The following is a 22,203-nucleotide window of genomic DNA, read 5'->3' on the forward strand; positions in this document are numbered from 1 at the left end:
CCTTAGGAGGAAGTGGGCAGAGGATAGAGAAGGACATTTGACTCAATCACAGCTTGAGACTCCAGGGGCCCAGCCGCCCACTGCTGCAGCACAGACGGTAGAGCCAGGATCTGGAAGTCCTCTGGCATCACAGAAGGAACTGCCTGGGCTGCAGAGGCACAGCACAGTTCAGGCCAAAGCCAGAGTTTAAAGGCAAGAGTCGACCAGTGCACTGGTCAGGCACCGTGGCAGGGAATCTGGGCTGCACTAAGTCAAATCAGCATGAGGATCTAATGAGAAAGATGAATGCAAATTAGCAGGGTGCCCACTACTAGGTTTGTGGGGGCAGGCCTGGCCCCCTGCAGGGTCCTGGGGTGCAGTGGAGTAAAGGCAGGCTTTCCTGGGGCAGATCTATGGGCTGCCCAGCAGGACACATGCCCACGGGGAGAGCTCCACTCAGGCACCCAGCTAGTCTCACCGACAGCACCAGCCGGTAGAGGGGACAGCATCTGAGCAGGACTCTGTGGTCATCCTTGACCTCTGGTGAGTATCCCAGGGCTGGGGGAGACCAAACTCTAATGCCCACCATGCAGGGTGATGTCCTCGCTGTACTTCCAGCCTCAGTCAGCACCAGCTCAGAACTCGGGCAACTGAAGGGGAAGGCCTGGGAGGGGAAGGAAGTGGAGCCCAGACAGCCAGAGCTGCTGGCGATTGACGAATGGCCGGACCCTAGATCACAGCAACCCTGTGAAGCACTGGCAGGCCGGCCCCTCCATAGCCTCTGACCGCCCCAGCCATAACCTGCCCCCACGTCTGAATGCCAGTCCTTGGGGCCTTATGGGGCATATGCTTTAGAACAGAAACAAATAGCTTTATTGAAGCATAATTTACTCACCATAAAATTCACTGATCATAAGTGTACAACTGAATAATTTCTAGAAGATTTATAAAGTTGTGCAACCAGCACTAGAATATAGTTTTCGAACATTTCTATCACCCTAAAAATTTCCCTCTGGCCCATTTACAGTTAATCCCACTCCCACCCTCAGCCCTAAGCAACCACTAATCTACTTTCTGTCACTACCTTTTCTGGACATTTCAAATAAATGGAATCATACAATTATGTATTTATTACAAACGTAATTTTTTGCATCCAGCTTCTTTCACTTAGCATAAAGTTTTTGAGATTCATCCATGTTGTAGCATGTATCACCAGTTTGTTCCTTTTATTATCAAACTGTATTCATTGAATGAATTACTATATTTTGTTTATCCATTTACCTGTTGATGGATATATTTAGATTGTTTCCAGCTTATGTTTATTATAAATAAAGCAACTATGAACAACTCATGTATGTCTTTTTGTGGACACATATTTTCATTTCTCTTGGGTAGACTCCTACAAGTGGAATTGCTGGGTCATACGGTAAGTTTATTTTTAATGTTTTAAGACACCACCAAACTGTTTTCCAAAGTGGCTACACCATTTTACATTCCCACCAGCAATATACAGGGTTCCAGTCTCTCCACATCCTCACCAACACTTGACATTGTCTGTCTTATCAGAGCCATGTAGTGGGTGTGTAGTGGCATCACAGTGTGGCTTGATTTGCACTTCTCTAATGACTAGTGATATTGAACATATTTGTGTGAACTTGTTAGCCATTTGTTTATCTTCTTTGGGGAAATATCTATTCAAATCTTTTTTGTCCATTTTTAATTGTGCTATTTGTCATCTTATTATTGAGTTGTAAGAGTTCTTTATATATTTTGTCCCAGCACCATTTGTTGAAAAGACTACATTTTCTCAATTTTTTTGAAAGAGTTTGTGAAGGATTGGTATTATTTTTTCCTTTAATATTTGATATACTTCACCAATAAAGGAATGTGGGCCTGCGCTTTACCTAGTTGGAAAGTTTTTAGCTAACAATTCAATTTCTTGACTTATTACAGGTTTGTTCAAATTATAGCTTTCTTTTAAAATAAGTTTTGGTAATTTGTGTCTTTCTAGAAACTTTTCCATTTCATCTATGTTGTCTAATTTGTTAGAACAAACTTGTTCATAATATTTCCTTATAACCTTTTTAATTTCTGTAGGGTCTGTAGTGATTCCCTTTTTCCTTCTTAATTTTAGTAATTGGGCTTTTTTCCTCTCTTTTTTATTTTCATGGACAGTTTAACTTAAGGTTTGTCAATTCTGTTATCTTTTCAAAGAACCAACTTTTGGTTTCCTTGATATTTCTGTGTGTGTGTGTGTGCGCGCACGCGCGCGCACATGTATGTGTTCCATGCCATTGATTTCTGTTCTCATCTTTATTACATCCTTTCTTCTGTTTACTTTGGATTTCATTTGCACCACTTCTACTAGTTTCTTATGGTGAAAGCTTAGGTTATTGATTTGAGACCTTTCTTCTTCTCTAATATAGGCATTTAAAGACATAAATTTTTCTCTAAGCAATGTTTTAGCTGCATCCTATAAGTTTTGATAAGCTGTGTTTTAATTATTATTTAATTCAAAATATTTTCTAATTTCTCTTGTGACTTCTTCTTTGATGCATGTATTATTTAGAAGTATGTTGTTTTAAATTTCAAAACATTTGGGAATTTCCCAGATTTCTTTCTGTTATTAATTTCTATTTAATTCTGCTGTGATCAGAGAACAGACTTTGTCTGATTTCTTACATAAAATTCTTAAGTTTATATAGATTGTTCTGTGGCCTGGCATATGGTCTATCCTGAAGAATGTCCTAAGTACACTTGAAAAGAATGTATTATGCAGTCCTTGGGTAAAGTATTCTTATCTGTCAGATCAAACTGCTTGATTTCTGTGCCCTTGTCGATTTTCTGTCTAGGTATTCTATCAATTATTAGAGTAGAGCATTGAAATCTTCAGCTATTATGCCAGAATTGTCTATTTCACCTTTCAGTTTTCTGTTTTTGCTTCATGTATGTTGAGGCTCTGTTGTTAGGCCCATATACATTTATAATTGTTATGTCTTCCTGATATGTTGATCTTTTATAATTGTGAAATTTCCTTCTTTGTTTCTAGCAATACTTCTTGTTTTAGGTTCTATCTTATCTGATATTAATTTAGCTACCACCTCTCTTATTGTTACTGTTTGCCTGGTATATCTTTTTCCTTCCTTTGGGCACTCTCCATTCCCCACTGCCCATGTACGTTGCCTCAGCCAGAAATATTGTTGCCCAACTGTGACCAAAATCCCAGGCTAGGAGAGCCATTGGGCTTCCCTGCTCAACACTTCTAAGACTGTCAGTTCCACTGAAAGTACTGTGAACATGGGCATCGCACACTGCTCCAAGTCAAGTGAGCCCCCTTCCACCACCATAGAGAGGCTGGTGGTCCTGAAAGAACCTCTGCATCAACCAAGCTGGGAGGGGAGCACATCAGAGCAGCCTGAGGCCAAACTCCACAGAGTCCCACTGTTCTGATCAGCAGTCAGCAATTTTTCAAGTATAAAAGACTCTCAGTTTATATATACCTTTGATCTTTCCGGAGTGCTAAAACAGTTATTTTTGTCAATTTTGTTCAGTCTTATAGTTGTTTTCTGGGGGAGAGGACTTGCTGATCTCCTTACTCAGCTGTAGTCAGATGAGTCTCCTGAAAACATGTGCATTTGCCTGGTAAACTCCACAAGGTAGGGATTTCTGTCTCTTTTCTTCACTGCTGTTTTCTAAGGGCCCAGGACAACACTCAGTAGAGAGTAAACACTCAATAAAACAAATTTGCATTTTGGTGTCACTAAGAGGGTGTCTAAGGATCCCAAACTCAACAGCAGTAACAGTCAAGTATAGGTATTTTTGGGACTGTAAACAGGATCTCCCAGAGACATCCAAATTCATCTTAATTGAAACTTTTACCAAGATAATTGTAGATTCACACACAGTCATAAGAAATATAGCAGAGAGATCCTGTGTACTCTTTACCTATTTTCTCCCAATGGTTTCTTAAGAATCAGATTTCTGTTGCATTGATTTTCTCTATGGTTTTGCTATTTTCAGTTTCATCAGTTTCTGCTTTGATATTTATTATTTCCTTTTTTGTGCTTGCTTTGGGTTTATTTGGCTCTTTTCCTAATTTCTTGAGCTGAGACTTCAGATTGTTGATCTGAGGCCTTTCCTTATTTCTAATGTAAGCATTTAATGCTATAAATTTCCCCGTCAGCACTGCTTTAGCTGTATCCCATATATTTTCTTATGTTTATTCTCCTTTTTGGTCAATTCTATGTATTTTTTATTTCCTTTGAGACTTTCTCTTTGACCCATGGTTTATTTAAAAGTATGTTGTTTAATTTCCACGTTTAGAGGTTTTCTTGCTGTTGTTTTGTTTTTTATTTCTAGTTTGATTCCATTGTGGTCAGAGAACACATTTTGTATGATTTCAATTGTTTTTAAATTTGTTGAGGTTTGTTTTAAAGCCCAGGATACAGTCTAAGATAGACCACATCTTGTAGTGAATGTCCCGTGGAGGCTAGAAAAACGTGTGTTCCACTGGTGATGGTTGGAGTGCTTGTTCTGTATCAGTTTGGTCCTGTTGGTTGATTGTGTTGTTTAGATGGTCAATATCCTTGCTAATTTTGTGTCTCGCAGGTCTATCAGCTGCTGACAGCGGGTACTGAAGTTGCCAACTATAATTGTGGATTTATCCATTTCTTCCCTCAGCTCTTTCAGTTTTTGCTTTGCGTATTTTGTGGTTCTGTTGTTTGGTGTGTACACATTTAGGACCGTTGTCTTCCTGGTGGATTGATCCTTTTATCACTCTCTAATGTCCCTCTTCGTCTCTAGTAAGCTTCTTTTCTCTGAAGTCTATTTTATCATATATCAGTATACCCACTCCTGATTTCTTTTTACTGTTTGTGTGGTAAATCTATTTCCACCCTTTTATTTCTACCTACCTAGATCACTGTGTTTGGAGTTTCTCATGAAGATCATATAGTTGGGTCATGTTTTTTTTTTTTTAACCAATCTGTCAATCTTTGTCATTTGACTGATGTATTTAAACCATTTACATTCAAGATACATAGAAAGTATGCCACTTTATTATTTGTTTTCTGTGTTTCTCATTCCTGTGTTTCTTTATGTTACTTGAACATATTTTAGGATTCCTTCTTCATTTTTCTATAGTGTTTTTGAGTGTATTTTTTTCATAGTTATTTTAATGGTTGGTTTGGGCATTACAATATCCATATGTGACTTACCACAGTCTACCAGTACCAACATTCTGTCACTTTGAGCAAAGTGTGGAAACCTCACTTCTATTTAGGTCACTTTATCTTCCCCACTTTTAAATATCACAATGCTCTTCTTATCAGAAGGTTTTATAATTTTTATTTCAATCATCAAATATTATTTTTAAAATTCGTGAGAAAAAAATAGTCTACTTATGCACCCATATTTCTGCTCTATCACTCCTTCTTCCTGCCTATGTGCCAATATTTTTTCTTTTCTTTTTTTTTTTTGGTGAGGAAGACCAGTTCTGAGCTAACATCCATTGCCAATCTTCCTCTTTTTGCTGAGGAAGATTGGCCCTGAGCTAACATCTGTGCCCATCTTCCTCTATTTTGTATATGGGATGCCACCACAGCATGGCTTGATGAGTGGTGCATCAGTCCACGCCTGGGATTTGAACCTGTGAACCCCAGTCTGCCGAAGCCGAGCGTGCAAACTTAACCACTATGCCACCGGGCCGGCCTCCAAGATTTTTTCTTTTATTTCAAGAATTTCTTTTAGCTGTTCTTTTAAGGTAAGACTGATAGTGACAAATTCTTTCAGTTTCCCTCCGTCTGAGAATGTCTTCATTTCCCCTTCATTCCTAAAGGATAGTTTTTGCTGGATATAGAATTTGTGGTTGACAATTCTTTTCTTTCAGTGTTTGAAAAATGTGCCACTGCTTTCTGCCCTCCATAGATGCAGATAAAAATGCACTGTCATTCAAGTTTGTGTTCCCCTGTACGTACCACATTGTTTCTCTCCGGCTGCTTTTAAGATTTCTTTCTTTGTCTTTACCTTTAATAATTTTCTTTTTACCACTTTCAGAGTCCTCCTTTGGTTGTCTCTTATATTATTTCCAGGGTTTATAGATGTGCTTAGCAGGAAAGAGCAGGGAGAAATCAACCTATGCCATTTTGTCTGGACCAGAAGTCTCAAATTTTTAAACACCATGAGTTTGCAGCATCTCCTATAACTTTTATGTCACCTGTGAGGAGTGTCTCACCAGCTAAAAGGCTAGCATCTTAGCACATATATTACTACTGGCTGCATTTTGCAAGAATGGGACACAGGACAAGCAAGCATTGGTGGAAGGGGAGTCAAAAGGCATCAAAGTGATTCAGTACAGCTGCCAGCCCCTTCCTAAACAGGCGCAAGCAGCCCTCCAGGAGCAGGTGCCCCGTCTCCCCCAGCATGGGCCAGCATAAGCAGCATGTTCTCTTGACCCTCTAGGGGTGAGAGCCAGGGTATGGAATCTGGAAACACACAAATGCATGCAGAGCACACACATTCAGGCCAATTTGTGGACTAATATGCAGACCTTTAGATATAGATACAAATTTAACCAATTTCTTGGTTAATATCAAAAGAAAATAAAACAGCAAAGAGTTTCATTTGAAAAAAGGAAGAAAATATCCCTACCTGTTCTGAGGGCATTTCACCAAATAATGTCTCACTGTGAAAGGAAAAAGAAAAAGAACATGGTAAATAAATGCTACTTTAGATTTATATGCTCCAGGAATTACCAGGAAATGTAGGTGCCAAGGTGTTGCCCAGATCTTGGCACAAGACAGCTCTCAGGCCTTTCAAACTTCTCTTTGGGTGAGAACAGCAGAGCCATAGCATGGACGCCCCAGTGACTTGATATCGCTCCATCCCTGGATCTAGCCAGGCATGAAGCCACACCCCCCCAGACTTCCTGGTTACATAACCCAAAACATTCATATCTGGCCAAGCCAGGTTGAGCTGGGCTCCAAGCTGAAGAGTCCTGGAGTAATAGAGTCACCCAGCTTCTCAGCTCTGCCTTAGTCATGAGAAAGCCTTCTTGGGGCAAGCTGCGCCAACCTGTCTACACTCCGAAGTTCCTCTCCATAAAATGGGCTTTCATTCTCTGATTAATGCTCCTCCAGGACTAAGAGGAGGCCCTTGGGTAAACAGTCTTAGAGCAAGACAGCCTCCACAGTAGTTCCCCTTGTGAAAAACCAAACAATTCTAGCTACAGAGGAAAATAAGAATACCTAGGCACTCATCCTGACAAGTGTCCAGTCTAAGGCTCTCAGTTGAGCTCACCTCAAATAGAAGGAAACGTGAAACACCCAAGGGCCCTGGGGTCATGCGGTAGGTTGTTACACCTCCCTGTATCTCTCCACACCTTGCGAAACCCCCTCCCATGCTGACTCTGGGCTTGGCCACACAACTTGCTTTAGCCAATGAAACATTAGCCAGTGTGTCACAAGCAGGATAAAAGGCCCTTATGCTCTGAGATTTGCTGTCTCTTGTCGCAGGAAGTCTTCTGCTACCACGTGAAGAAGCCTGGCTAGCCACTGGAAGATGAGGCCACAGGGAGCAGACACAAGTCATCCCAGCTGAGGCCCCAAAGCAGCCAGGCCCCAGCTGACCCACCAGGGGATGGCAGCTGCATGAAGGACTCCAGCTGAGACCAGAAGAGCTGCTCAGCCCAGCACAGCCCAGCCCAAACTGCTGACCCGCGGAACTGCGGGCAAATAAAATAGCTGTTGTTTTAAGCATCTACATTTGGAGTGACCTGGCATGCAGGTGGCCAGTGCAGTTTCCAGACCATCACGGCAGAGGGGGCTTTTAGGCTTATCTGGTCCAACTCCCCATTAGCACCTAAACTCACCTGCGCTCCATTTACTGAGCACTTGACTCTGTGCTGGATAACTTACAGATGCAACAATAATAAAACCATAGTGAGCATTTACTGAATACTTCATATGGTCCTCGCCCTAGTCTAAGCTTATTGTATAAATCAGCTTTAGTCTTTGCACACCCCGAGGCACTCTTAGAAAGGACGGTTTTGAGGAAATCAATTTCTAGATTGTTGCCTTCCATGGTATTCTTTTCTAAGAACTCGTTCTTCTGGAACATGCCTGAGTTCTAGCCGTATTCTTTTCCCTCCCTGCCCTGTCACATCACCCTTTCTACTTCGTAAAGTTAAGGCACGCCTCTCACCTTCCTGACTTGTACTATGGGACCTGTCCTGGGGGTAAAACCTAGTGGGCACCAAACAAGAAATGATTTGAAATATTTGGTGCCAGTGTTGAGAACTCAAGTGACTAACAACTGGGCCACTAAGTTTGCCCAGAGGGGAGGTTTCCAATATTTTGCTTTCAACAAGGATTGAATAATGACCTAAACCAGTTGTCAGCTGGTCTGGTATTAAAAATCATTTTGGATGATAGATCATTATATGACTTTTGACATATAACTTGGAAGCAGTATAAAGTATTGAGCAGTATAAGAAAACTTCATCCATTCCTGCCTCTTTTTATATTGAATGAGGTATTTCAGAGCTAACACCTGTTAAAAAAATAGGAATAGAATTGATGCTGAATTCTATCACTAAACAAATTCTTACAAGGGTATATGAAGTAAAAATAAAAATCCATTTCAATAAAAATACATTTCCAATAAAATGTTACTTCTTATGATTATTAATTATTTATCTAAATTTATAACATATTTATGTGGTTTTGATGAATTTTATACTCATAGTCCAAATCTTACTAATTGTGCAATATTAATAACTCAATCCAGAAAAACAATTTAACACCTAGCAATTTATGGAATAAGGAAAAAAAAATTCTTAATTTAAATTTTTATATACATATTATTTTACAGAGAAGTATAACAGGGTGATCAATACAGGACTTTCAAAACAAAAATTGTATTAAAGTAGGATAAAATTTTGTGGAGGAAGTGGACTGAAGATAAAAGTTCAAGGAGAAAAAGGAACAATATAAAATTTCTACCAGCTAAAGCTTGTCCACAGAGTCTTTTTAAATCAACAGAGGTAGTTATTAAATTCATGACATTTAGATGTAAAAGAGAGATTTGACCATTTCATTTTAAGATGTCAATATGTGTGATGCTCTGGTAGTTACATCTTTTGCAACAATTTACATTTATGATAAAAAAATTTAGATGTCAACAAAAAAAAGGGTACGTAGTTTTTTAAATAATTTTACGGGCTACGCAAGCAAAAACTTTTAAAGACCACAACTTTGTACTCTAATCCAATCTTCACAATAACCTTGCCATTACACCTATTTTACAGTCAAGGACACTTAGGCATAGAGAGGTTAATGCCTTTGCCCAAGGTCACACACATAGTGTTATGGACTGAGCTGTGACCCTCCAAAATTCATATATTGAAGCCCTAAAACCCAATACCTCAGAATATGACTGCATTTGGACATTGCCTTTAAAGAGGTGATTAAGTTAAATGAGGTCATTAGGGTGAGCTCTAATCCAGTATGACTGACGTCCTTATAAGAAGAAGAAATTAGGAAACAGACACGCACAGAGGAAAGGTCACGTGAAGACACAAGGAGTAGACGGCCACCTATGAGCTTTGCCACGGCAGCTGGAGCAAACACATCTAAGAAGAGGCAGAAGAGGGCAGCCTGACTCCAGAGCCCTCTTGTCCTGCTCCACACCACTCTCAGAGAACCTGGGCAGTTGCTGTTAGGGCTCCTACAGACGAAGAAACTGAGTCTCACGGGATAAATGGCTGGCCCATTTGCCACAGCTGGAGCAGGGTAGAGCTGGGGCTGGGCCCTAGAGAATCCCATGCACTGAAGTCCAGTCCAGGGGCAGCGAGGTGAGCAGCCTGGAGATCAGGGGCAGGGAGTATGAGAGAAGCTGGGGGGGGGGGCGGGGGGGAGCTCTCATAACAGTTGGCCATGGGGGCAGGGGGCTGACTCAGAAGGACCAGGAGCCCAGTGAGGACGGTCAGCGCCAGACACAGAAGATGCACGTCTGCCAGCACTTGCCGACGACTGCTTATGAGGTCTCAGCCCCATGAATGCAGCACCGATGTCCCTTTAATGAAGAGGGGACCAAAAGTGATCCTGGACACCAAAGGTGAGACTTATGGGCACCTGAGAAACAGATTTTGCCCAGGATCACCCTTAAACATGCAAAGCATAATCAGCGCCGATTACACAAGACTGTCAACCTGTCTGAGCTTTGGCTCCCCCAGAAGCAGAGCCTGTAAGACAAGGATTCAAGCGTAGAATCTACGTGTGAGATGATCCTGGGACACCTACTGGAGAGTGGGGAACTGAGACCAGGAAGAGAAAGAAGCCAATAAAGGGTGATCCTGGAACCAGTCTCCACCATGAGCCCCGGCCTGGCACCCAGCGCACTTGACCAGAGGCTCCCAGGTCCACGCAAGGCAAACATCCTGCACAGAAATGAAATCTCAGGACACAGCTCTTTTTAATTGGTGATCTTATGGTCTTTAGGACTTTGAAGACTCCAAAAGGAAGGACTGTTTTTCTCACCTTTCCTGATAGGAAGACGCCTATGAGTGCCAGGTCCTGGGCCACCCTTTCTCTGCGTCCTCAGCTGAGGCCATACTGCTCCCAGGCCCCACCTCATGGCTAAACCTCCAAGATGACACGTCCAGGCTGAAGGCTTTGTCATCCCCACCTGGGCCTGTGCCTGACACCACTACCTCCCAGAGACGGGTGATTTGGGGTAGAGGCAGCCGTGCCCCCCAATCTTATCAGACCCTATAGCAGTGTTGGGGCCTCCGAGGTATGGATGACCTTTCCCCCATTCCCCTCCAACTCGCCTGCACATCTTCAAACCTCCAGGCCTTGTAGAGACCCTGAGATAGGACCCGTGGATATTTCTGCTCTGTTCTCCAAGCATTCCACACTCGTGGTGAGCACCATGGTGAGCACCGTGGCAGCCCCTGAGCCAAGGTCCAGTGCATTTGCAGAATGAATGAGCACAGTGCTCTCCCAGCCTCCTCTGGCACCAGCATGGGCAGGGAGCCTTGCAGCCTGGAACAGCACCGCCTGCATTTCCCTGGGGGGAGAGACAGGACCAGGGGTGTGCTCCCTTCCTGCCAGCCCTTTCCTTTGCACAGGAGCATGCTCCCACCGTGCCATGTCCAAGAGCCCAGCCCCCTCCAGGAAGCAGCCCTGCCTGACTATGTTTCCAGGCTGGCACTGTTACAAGGACAGGTCAAGCGTCTCTCTCAGTCACCAACTGGAAAGCTGAAAAGGAGAACTCAATTTTCCACCTCCTGTTCTCTTGGTACAAAGAGCCATTTTATGGCCACATCCATTCAATGAAAAGCACCAGCACATAAAGTTGTCTCTCCAGAGTCACGCTGTCCGATAATCCGATAAGGCAGTCACCAGCCCTAGGTGGCTAGCAAACACTTGAAATGTGACTAGTCCAAAATGAGTGTGCTGGGAGTGTGAAATCGTGCCAGATTTCAAAGACTTAGTGTGAAAGAAGGAATGTAAAATATCTCATTCAGAATCTTTGTATTGACACTTGAAATGATATCTCAGATACAGTAGGTTAAATAAAAGATTCAAATGAATTTCACCTATTTCTTTTTACCTTTTTAATGTGACTACTAAAAAATGTCCAGTTACACGCATGGCACGCATCGTATCTCTGCTCGGGACAGTGCGCAGAGAGGTTTCCTCTGCCCTAGTGGCTGGGGTGGCTGATCCTATAGTCATGGTGATACGATGGAGGGGTGCGACCTGGAAAGGTGAACTGCACACAGGAGAAGGTGCCCCTAGAGCTGCCCACACCCAGGACTGGCTGCCACACGGCACCGGGAAAAGTGTCCCCAACAGCCCTGCGAGGTAAGAGGAGCTCTTATCCCCATTTTACAGTAAGGAGACTTTTGAGGCCTAAGAAGACCAGCTCTGCAAGTGAAGGAGCTTGAGTGCAGGCTGGAGGTCCAGTGCTCTTTTTGTTAATAAGCTACAGGAGAGGCTTACGTGCCTCCACCAAAGGAAGACAGGATTTCTTCTGATGGCGGCAGGGGGCCCACTAGAGCCAGCCAAATCTTCCTACGCACTCTCAAGACCAAGCCTGTGTCTTAGAAGTGTTTCAAGGGGACAGCTCATGCTGTCAGGGTTGTCCGAGTGTCCCGGATGCCAGGCGGGTGAGCCCTTCATCCTCCCCAAGGCCCCAGGTCGCTGCTCTGCCCCTCCTCATCCACAGTCGCCCTATTCTGAGCTTTGGTGCCTCTCCCCACCAAGTGTGACTGAGTGGGAAGCAGCCCCCTAGCTCCCTCTTTCTTGTCCCTCTAGGAGAAAAGATCACAGAACCTTTGATGCCATCGCCACAGGGAAGCAGTGGAGATCACCTGTGGCAGGGATGTAGGTGTCGAGCAAGCCCTAGGAAGGCCTGGCTCGGGTGCTAGCATATCTAGTAGAAGCTACGCTGAGTCGTCACAAGAGAACACAGAGGAGCAGAGGTAAAGAGGTGAGGCCTCTCCCCTCCCTGTCTGGTTTTGGTGTGCCTTCAAAACTGTCCTTTTAAAAGCTCAGACATGGAAGGTTGGGGGATTGTTGCGGCCACCCCAAAGCAGCGAGTCTGGACTATTTCCTGAAGAAGCAAAGACTTTTGGAAACAAGTGTGCTCAGGGAACCACTAGAAGAACTCGGGCTCAGCCCTGGGACACGAGGACTGGTGTTTTCCAGGGTGACTCAGAGCTGCACACACCTGCTTGCACAGAAAACCTGGAAACAGTAATACAAGGAGGGAGTCTGTATTGTTGTTAGTCCCTAGTAAGGCCTGGGCCCTCCTCACACCAAGCACCGTTGTAAGCACTTCATATGCAGTAATAGTTTTAATCAAGATGATGCAAGTTTGCTATAGTGTGATGCACTGAATGTAAGAATATGCTATATTTGAATTATAAGAGTGTCACTGGTTTTTATTTGGACACATGTGGCTTGGCCCACAAATGCTTAACTGCTCCCAATGAGAGCCATGACCAACTGCAGCTAACCCATAACAGCAGGAGCAGCCTCCTGGGGCACACTGACATAAGGGGATGTGCCCTGCTCCTGCTCGGACTCTGGCACCTGCTGGAACCTGCTACTTTGGAATTGCTGCCACACACCGCTACCATCCATCCCAGCTTGGGCACAAATGGTACAGTGCTCCTCGAGAACTGGCTGGTTGCCTGGGTAACGCCCTGGCACCACCAGTGCTAAGGGCCCAAAGCTGTCACAATTATGCCCCAGCCACCTGGAGTGATTGGGGTGTATCCCTTACTCATCCCTGAGCTGGGGCCCCTCTTGCTTCCCATTGGGTCTGGTGGTGGGGAAAGACAGTAATCAAGTTTTCCTTGTGTGGTGACTTAAAGATGACCACAAATCCCCTGCTATTCTTCCCATCAATAAGTGCACTATCCTCCCTTCCCTGAGTCTGGCTGCCCTCACAACTTGCTTTAACCAGCGGAATGTGGCAGAGTGACAACCATGCCAGTGTCCAGTCTAGGCACACACTCGGAGCCCTGAGTCACCAAGTAGGAAGGTCTGGCTACCTTGTTGGTGAGACCAGAAGGAGAGAGAGCGCTGTCACCAGCCCTGCTGTCCCATCTGTCTCAGAGGTGAGCCCCAGGGCTGAGAGTGGCACCATCTTGGATCTCCTGTCCCAGTGAACTCCAGACGACTGAGGCCATATGGAGACTCCAGGTGACACTGCCAGCAGAACTGCCCAGCTGAGCCCTACCCAGAGAGAAGAATCTTGAGCACATAAATGTTGTTTGAAGCTACTACGACTGAGATGGGTTACACAGCAATCGATACGCGAAACACTTCAGGATTACTGGGTGCGCTCTCTGGGTAAGAGCTCACTCAATGACAGGAAAGGCAACTGCTCTTAGTTACATTTTCAGAGCCAGAAAGGTCTTTGACCAGCCAAAAACAAGGCCATATTTATCAGATCCCCTTAGGCCATTGTTGTTATTAAATTTCATTGAGAAACAAGTTGGGAAGGAGCTTGTAATCCAGGTCTTAGTGGAAGCTGGGGGCCCCTCCCTGCAAACCCACCTGCCAACTTGCTCCTGGAATGCCACGGGTTCCGAGCCAGGGGCTGCCTTCCTGGGCACCATGAAGGTGACTAAACCCCCCCAAACCTGCCTGCAGCAGTGACCCGGCTCTCCAAGGACACCTTCTGTCGAGGTTCTACAGAGGAAGGCACCGAGTCTGGAACTGAGAGGGTGGTTTGGGGTCCTATGAAATATCTGAGCAATTCACCTGCTCTCCACATGCCCCTACCTCCTCAGCTGTGAAACAGGGACCAAATAAAACAACTTACATCCCAGAGAGAGTATTAGGATGGAAACAGACCCACATACAGACAGTGTCCCACTCACTCCATGTCTCCTTCCACCGGGCCTATCCCCACGGGTTCCTGGAGGCCCTGTTTCCTCCAACTCAACATGAGACCTGGGAAGAGCCTGCTCAAAGTTCATGGTCATCAGTGGGGATGGTCCCACTCTCTAGAGCCAATTTAGAAGCCTCTGGGGATGTTTCTGACTGTCACACTGATGGAGGACAATACCTGACAATTGGTAGGCAGAGGGCTGGCATGCTGGACATCCAGCAATATATAAGACAGTCCACAAATGAAGATTTTGTCCCACATGACTTTGATAGACCCTCCTGACATTCATGTAGAGAAGAAACCTGCTCATCAGAGCCTGGGACCTAAGTCCATTTTACATATAAACACAAGAATATTTTTGCTCGATTTTAATACATGAAGAATGTTTAAAGAGTGTGAAAATCAGGCAAAGAGTATACATTTTTGTTTGAAACTTTACCAACAGTTGGGATTTTAGAAATCCCATCACTACGAGCAGTGCCACTCCTGGATTTTACAGCATACCTGTGTCAGTCTATCCTTGTCCCTGTCACTTGCATATTGAGTCTTCATATAAACATGCAGGTACTTGTTTAGCCTTTATTTCAAATGTAAACATACATATATATGCTCCAAATCATGTCAAACATAAAGGAACATTGTCTTCTCTGAAATTCGAACTTATTCAAGAGAAGAGGTGCAATACTAAATTTTGTTTTGTTGTGTTATGAATTACTTTCCATTCCCTTCTCCTTTCTATCATAGTTAGACCATTAAATTTATTTTTGTGGGTACAGGTAGGATATCTTATCTATGAGTTTCACTTCAAGATAGTAATGGGATCATTTCAAAATATTTGTTGCAAAAGAGGGGTGCTGAGTGGGAGAAATTTGAGAAGAACTGGCTCTAAGGCCTTGCTACTCAAAGGGTGGCCTCGCAGCAGCAGTGGTGGCATTCCCCAAGATCTCATTAGAAAAGCAGAATCTCAGGCCTGCCCCTGGTGGACTAAACTAGAATCTGCCTCTGAGCAGGGTCCCAGGTAAACAGCCTGCTCCTGAAGGTTTGGGCAGTGTGGCGCTGCAGCTCCTGGGCCCAGGTGAGGGGCATCACTGGGCCTGCCACGCACAGTGCTCTGTCCTTGGCCCCATGGTGTGGCTAGGAGGTGCCTAGGAAGGGCCACACTGGGCAGGACCCACCCAGCCAGGGCTACGGGATGCCAGCCTGCCAAGGGGCAAGTTGCCCCAGACCAAAGCTGAGTCCCCAAGGAGGTGCGGGAGCTGTGACTCGCTCTTTGGGAAGGACTTCAGCAACAACCACCAGGGAAAGCTGGAGGAAAATTCCTTGGCAAGATCAGCCCCCAGATGGCTGAGGTTTTCTTGAACAGAAACGTGGGAGGCTTGGGATGGGGCTGGGCTTCAGCTCGGCCACTTCCTTGTTTCAGGACTTTATGAAGCTCCTCAGTGTGTTCTCTGTCAAATGTCATCCCACGCTGGTGGTGAGGATTACATGAGGACGTGGAGGAGCCAGCGAGGGGTCTGGCCCACAACAGGTGCTCAAAGCTCTCAACAGCTCAGTAGGGCTTTCAGATGCTGTGCACAGGTGCACCTGAGGCCGTCTGGAGCCCACTGCACAGGGGACAAGGGCAGCTGGGACCCGCATTCTCAGCAGCTCTGTGTAAGGCCTGGAATCCGTGTCCCACTCGGCTCTTCTTGGCTTTGGAGAAGAAGGATATCTCCTGACCCCACTACCTCACTGCCTTGCTTTGTTTCTCGGATCCCGCCTAAGGCCTAACAGGCCTGGAGCTCAAGTCAGACTTCGCTGCCCCTGAGCCCAGGCGGAGGTGACTTGAGAGCAAAACGGGCTTGGAAACTGCCTCTGTGGCTTCCAAACTCCAACAGCTGGGAGCAAAGCAGCCGGGAAACAAGCCCATTTGTCCACCATTTGTTGAGCAGCTGTCATGAGCCAAATTCCGAGGAGGATGAATCAGATGCATGGTCCCTGCCTTACATGCTGTCCTCTTGAAGGCAGGCCAATGCATGCACACATGTGCAACGTGTGCCACGAGCTCAGAAAAGCGGCCAGGGGTTTGGAACAGGAGAAAAGCTCAGGCACTGTTGGTGAGGTGGGCAGATGTCGTGGAGGAAGGCCCCAGAAGCACAGCACAGAGACACACCCAGAGCATGGGGAAGGGTACAGGCTGTGGAGGAGAGAGGTCTGGCTACAGCCCTCACTCCGTCTCCGGGTGCTGAGTGTGCTGGGTGTCTCCACGCACCCCACACAATCCCTGTCCACCCTTCTCCACCCCGCTCAGGGCCCTGGAGGCTGACCTCTATGCACTGCCCTCTGGCTTCTGGTTGGCAGGACCAAAGGGAGGCAGCCATAGGACATCTTGGGGAGGAGGGCGGAGGGGGGCTGAGGAATATATGCTCCTGGCTCCCTCCCTGCTGTCTGCTGGTTTGACACTGCCTGAGTTCCTCTTCTAAGGCTTCTGTCGGTGATGCTCCCACAGCTGCAGCTCTCCCCAGTTCCAGGAGCCTCTCCTCCCCTTGTGCCCTATGGTTTAGGGTGGAAACAGCATCCCAGTGGGCGCTGGTTCCTGCGTGCATCCCCGCCCCCCCCCCCCCGCCCCCGGTTCCCTTAGCCCTGCCCACCACACCTCTGAGGAGAGTCCCCTCTGGAAACACTGCTCCGTTTCCCCGTTTGAGCGTCCCCCTAAACGGTGACCACCAAATCTAACACTTTCCAGCTTTATGACCTTGGGCTAACAGTAATAATTATTATGTCTAACTATAGCCATGTCATCATAAATACTGGATACTTACAAGAAGCCAGAACGTGCTAAGGGGTTTTTTTGCATTTTTTTAAACTTAATCCTTAACAACAGTCCTATCAGACTGGTATACTACTGTTTTTCCCATTATTTAGATGGGGAAGGCAAAGCATGGCAGGTAAGTCACCATCTGGTAAGCAAGGAGTTGCCATTTGAACCAGAGTCAGTCCACTTCCAGGGCCCAGCTCTTACACTGGTCAGCTCTGGGAGCTACAGCATCCTTGTCTGTTTCGGAAATTCTGAAGGGATGGCAGGCAGAATAGCTCAGATAAAACATACAGGAGCTGGCAGAAATGTGAAACAAGGCTTGGTGAGAGGCGGGACTAGAGAGAGAAGGTAGGCAGCCTTCCCAGAGAGATGAGAGTCACTAGGACTATGATCACGAAGAAGGAGAAAGGAAAGCGAGCAGGGGCTGAGGATGGGTCCAGAGGAACAGGACACCGACAAGAACAGAGATGGCAGGAAGTTGACACGCAGACTGGGAAGGAAAAGAAGGAGGGAGAGAGCTTCTACTCCCACCAGGCCCACCGCCGGGGACTGTATTTAAATCATGAACACTCACAACAACATTCAACCTAAGGAAATGTGGTGTCGATCCCATTTCATTTCATAAACGAAGAAACCGAAGTTCAGAGTGGTTAGGAACGTGTGTAAAAACTCAGTCTGGGGGCCGGCCAGGTGGCGCAAGTGGTTAAGTGCAGGTGCTCCACTTCGGCGGCCCGGGGTTGACAGGTTCGGATCCCAGGCGTGCACCAACGCACCGCTTGGTAAGCCATGCTGTGGCGGCGTCCCATATAAAATAGAGGAAGATGGGCACGGATGTTAGCCCAGGGCCAGTCTTCCTCAAGAAAAAAGGGGAAGATTGAAGGGGAAGATTGGCATCGGATGTTAGCTCAGGACTAGTCCCCCTCACAAAAAAAAAAAAAAAACAAAACTCAGCCTGAAGTGGCAGAGCCAGAATCAAACTCAGGTTCACCTGACTCCACCTCCTCTTTCTGGGAGAATGAGAGGGGGAAGGGAGCTCAGAAACCTATGAAGGAAGGGATTTGAGAAAAAGGGGCATTTAAATGATGTCAACAGTGCTCACAGTTGATTTTAGCAGAGTCCAAGGAAACACATCTCCTCACCCCCTGTGCCCACCAGTCACAGGTAAATAATCTCTGACTCACAATGCATTTTTCAGCCAAGGTGATACTTTGCCCAGCGTCTTCCGCCTGTCTGTGGTTTGGTTGTGCTCCCATTCCAGACATGACCTTAGCCGTTCTCTTACCTCTGGATTTCCTCTTGTTAAACACAGACTGCCAGATGATGGTGAGGGTGAACAGCAGAACACTGAGAATGCCCACACAGCACACGAGCACTGCATACACGTAGAGATCTGAAAGGCAAGGACACGCGAGTGACCATCGGGATGGGCCACACCAAATAAACTTCATACATTATACAAAAACCAACGCAAAATGAACCATAAACTTAAGTGTAAAATACAAACTAGGAAACTTTTATAAAAAACATAAGAGAAAATCTTTGGGATCTAGGACAAAGGAGAGAGTTTTTAGATGACACGGAAAGCACCATCCATATAAGGAAAACTTGATAAATCAGATTTCATCAAAATTAAAAACTTTTGTACTGTAAACACCCATATGAAGAAGATGAAAAGTCAAGCTACAGACTGGAAGAAAATATTTGCAAATTACATATCCAACAAGACTAGTATCCAGAATATAAAGAACTCTCAAAACTCAATAGTAAAAAATAAACAATCCTATTAGAAAATAGGCAGAAACATACAGAGAGATTTCACCAAAGAGAATATATAGATAGAAAATAAGCACATGAGAAAATGTCCCCAAGTTCTTCCTTAGCCGTTAAAGAAATGCAAATTCAAACCACAATGAGATATCCCACACCCCTATCAGAACAGCTAAAATAAAAAATAGTGACAATACCAAATGCTGGCAAGGGTATGGATAAACTGGGTCACTCAGACATTGCTGGTGAGAACGTAAAATAATACAGCCACTCTGGAAAACAGTTTGGCAGTTTCTTAAAAGATATATCTACAGCTACCATTCAACTCAGCAATTGCGCTCCAGGGCATTTATCCTGGAGAAATGAAAACTTAAGTTCACACACAAACCTGTACATGCATATTTATAGCAGCTTTATTCAGAGTAGCCAAAAACTGAAAACAGCCCAGATGTCCTTCAGTGGGTGAACTGTTAAACAAACTGCGGTCCATCCACACTGTGGAACACTACTCAGCAATAAAAAGGACTAAACTACTGACACACACAACAACCTGGGTGACTCTCCAGAGAGTTACGCTACGTGAAAAAAATCCCAAAAGGTTACATACTGTATGATTTTATTTATATAACATTCTTGACATGACAAAATTATAGAAATTAAGAAGAGATCAGTGGTTGCCAGAGGTTAAGGAGGAAGTGGGGGATGGCAGGAAAACGGGTTTGGCTATAAGGTACCCTTGTGATGATGGGAATGTTCTGTCTCTTGGCTGTATCAATGTCAATATCCTGGTTGTGATATTGTACTATAGTTTTGTAAGATGTTACCATTGGGAGAAATTGGGTGAAGGGTACAAGCTGGTACAAAGGATCTCTCTGTATTATTTCTTAGAAATACATGTTAATCTATAATTATCTCATAAATTTTTTTTAAAAGGTCCAATAGTTAAATCGTGTTCATATGTGTCTTAGTTTAGGCTACTACAGCGAAACACCATAGAGTGGGTGGCTTAAACAACAAACATTTATTTTTCACAGCTGTAGAGACTGGGAAGTCCAAGGCCAAGGTGCGGGCAGATCTGGTGTCTGGTGAGGTCTCTCTTCTGGTTTGGAGACATCTCTTGGTGTCTTCATACGGTGGAGAACAGAGAGAGAGCAAGCAAGCTCTCACGGGGTCTCTTATAGGGACACTAGTCCCATTCATGTGGGCTCCACTCTCATGACCTAATCACCTCCCAAAGGCCCCACCTCCTCGTACCATGACATTAGGGGTTAGGATTTGAACATACGAATTTTGAGGGACACAAACATTCAACCCAGAACAATATACATACATTTGTTAAACTCCAATGATAAACTTTATCATCAATCTGATTGACAAAATGCCAAAACTCCTCAGAAAGTTAAAGAGAAGCCAAAAGCATTATTTTAAACTTCTATGCAACAAAAGGCTGCAGACGTTTGAACTTAGCAAAAATGTTTCTCTCACTTAAAAGAACTTTCTCTGACTTAAATTTCTTCAGCCAACAGCCATTTATCAGCTATGTTCATCATGCTCCTAGATGCAAGAACACCCAAAGGTCTGCTCATCAAGAAATCAGAGGGCTGCCCAGTACCTGCAACAAAAGGAATGTGTGCCCAGTACTGGAAACACACAGAGAAGGGGCCCAGCCCAGCCTGGAAAGGCTGAGGGGGGCCTCCCAAAGTGCTGAGTCATATTTAAAATAACACAGAAAATGCAAAAGTACAGTGAGAGAATAAAAACAGAGAGAGAGAGAAAAAATAGAGAGAAAAAAAATAGAGAGAAAAGAAGTCATCAGGCCTCCATCACCCTGAGATAACTACAGCTAACATTTGGTGTTCTTTATAATGCGTATGTATATATTTTTAAATTAAGATCACACAATTTCATATCTTTTTATTTAATCTCATTTTCTCATTAATCTCTCTTCAAAAAGTGATTCTGAATTGTTTTCAAAAATATGATAAAAGTTTATCATGTTCTAAGTGACTTAACAATATTATTATTGGCTGCTCAAAGTGTTTCCAACTGTTCCCTGTAAGAAATGATTCTATGACGAGCATTCATAAGCTTAGACCTTAATGCATCTCTCACATTATGCTCTTAAGATTAAGCTCCTGGAAGTGGGATGGCTGAGTCAATAGGAATGCACCTCTGTAAAGCCCTTGGGACCTGGAGAAGCAGTTAGTTAAGTGCTGAAATTGAAAAAGCCAGCATGTTAGGGGTGGCAGGGTGGCTGGCTTCCACAGCGAGCCTGGAGAAGCAGGTAAGGCATGGGCAATGAAAGAAGGGAGGAGAATGGGGTAGAATCAGTCATCTCGGGTCCTTCCGACTGTCCCTCTCTGGCCTGTGCTCCAGAGAGGCCCAGTGTTAGTCTCTTCCCTGGAGTCCATGATTCTTTCTGTTTTTAGGCTTGGTCAGCATTTTTGGCAAAGCTAGTTTGAGTGGGTTTCTGTTCCTGGCAACTTAGAAGCCTGGACTAAAATAGGTAGAAAGCGAAGCAGCACAAGGTCGCAGGTGAAGGGAGCACCTGCACTGATATTTAAGGGAGTGAGCAGGGGGTAGGGCAAGAGGAAGAGTCTCCTAAAAAAGGGAGCCAGGAGCCAGTCCTAGAAGCGCAGGAGGACTGGAGTGAAAGTTCTAGAAGCCAAGAGAGTAGAATGTTGTAAGAAAGATTTCTTAATAGCATCAAGTACTGCTGGAAAACACCCATTGGGTTTTCCCACTAGGAAGCTACTGGAAAAGTCCTGGGGCAAAGCCAATTCAGTGGGATGGTGGGAGCAGAGCCAGATTAGAGGAGTCGAGCTTGCTTTCTCTCTGTTCTCCACCATATGAAGACACCAACCTCTCACAGGGTGTGAGAAAGTTGAGACAGAAATAGAGAAAACTCTGTCCTATAAATAAAATCAAAGCTGCCTCTCTATACAGACGCCTGTGTCTCAGACGTGTGGGCTTTGTGGATTAGTATGGTGGGGAACTCTGCGAGTGGTAAGAGTTAGGAGAGAGGCATGGGCCCGCATTTAAACAACACGAAACTCGGAGGGACAGAGCAGAGGTCACAGACCGGGATTCATGAGAGGATACAGGATGGGCCAGAACATGGAGAACACATGGCCAGTCCCGGATTTACACACCATTGAGCAAACCACTCCGGGAACAGGAGTGCAGAGCCAATTCCGGCACAAGAGAGATGGTAAACAACGCGGTCATGTTGCCAGGCAGACAGAACGTGG

The 22,203-nt window shown here is 45.1% G+C and overlaps 1 protein-coding gene across 1 annotated transcript in view; it reads right to left on the minus strand.

Moving 5' to 3' along the window:
* Positions 1-22,203, minus strand: part of VSTM4 (V-set and transmembrane domain containing 4) — a 95,702-nt gene that overhangs the window by 39,774 nt on the left and 33,725 nt on the right. The window contains exons 4-5 of the mRNA XM_087431829.1: positions 18,468-18,575; positions 6,628-6,661 (exon numbers count right to left, since the gene is read on the minus strand). Coding sequence (XP_087287955.1) covers positions 6,628-6,661; positions 18,468-18,575 — 142 coding nt within the window. The remainder of the gene's footprint in view (positions 1-6,627; positions 6,662-18,467; positions 18,576-22,203) is intronic.

Source organism: Ceratotherium simum, chromosome 6, assembly GCF_057802395.1.
Source record: "Ceratotherium simum simum isolate JZ-2026a chromosome 6, ASM5780239v1, whole genome shotgun sequence".
In the NCBI taxonomy this organism is placed as follows: domain Eukaryota; kingdom Metazoa; phylum Chordata; class Mammalia; order Perissodactyla; family Rhinocerotidae; genus Ceratotherium; species Ceratotherium simum.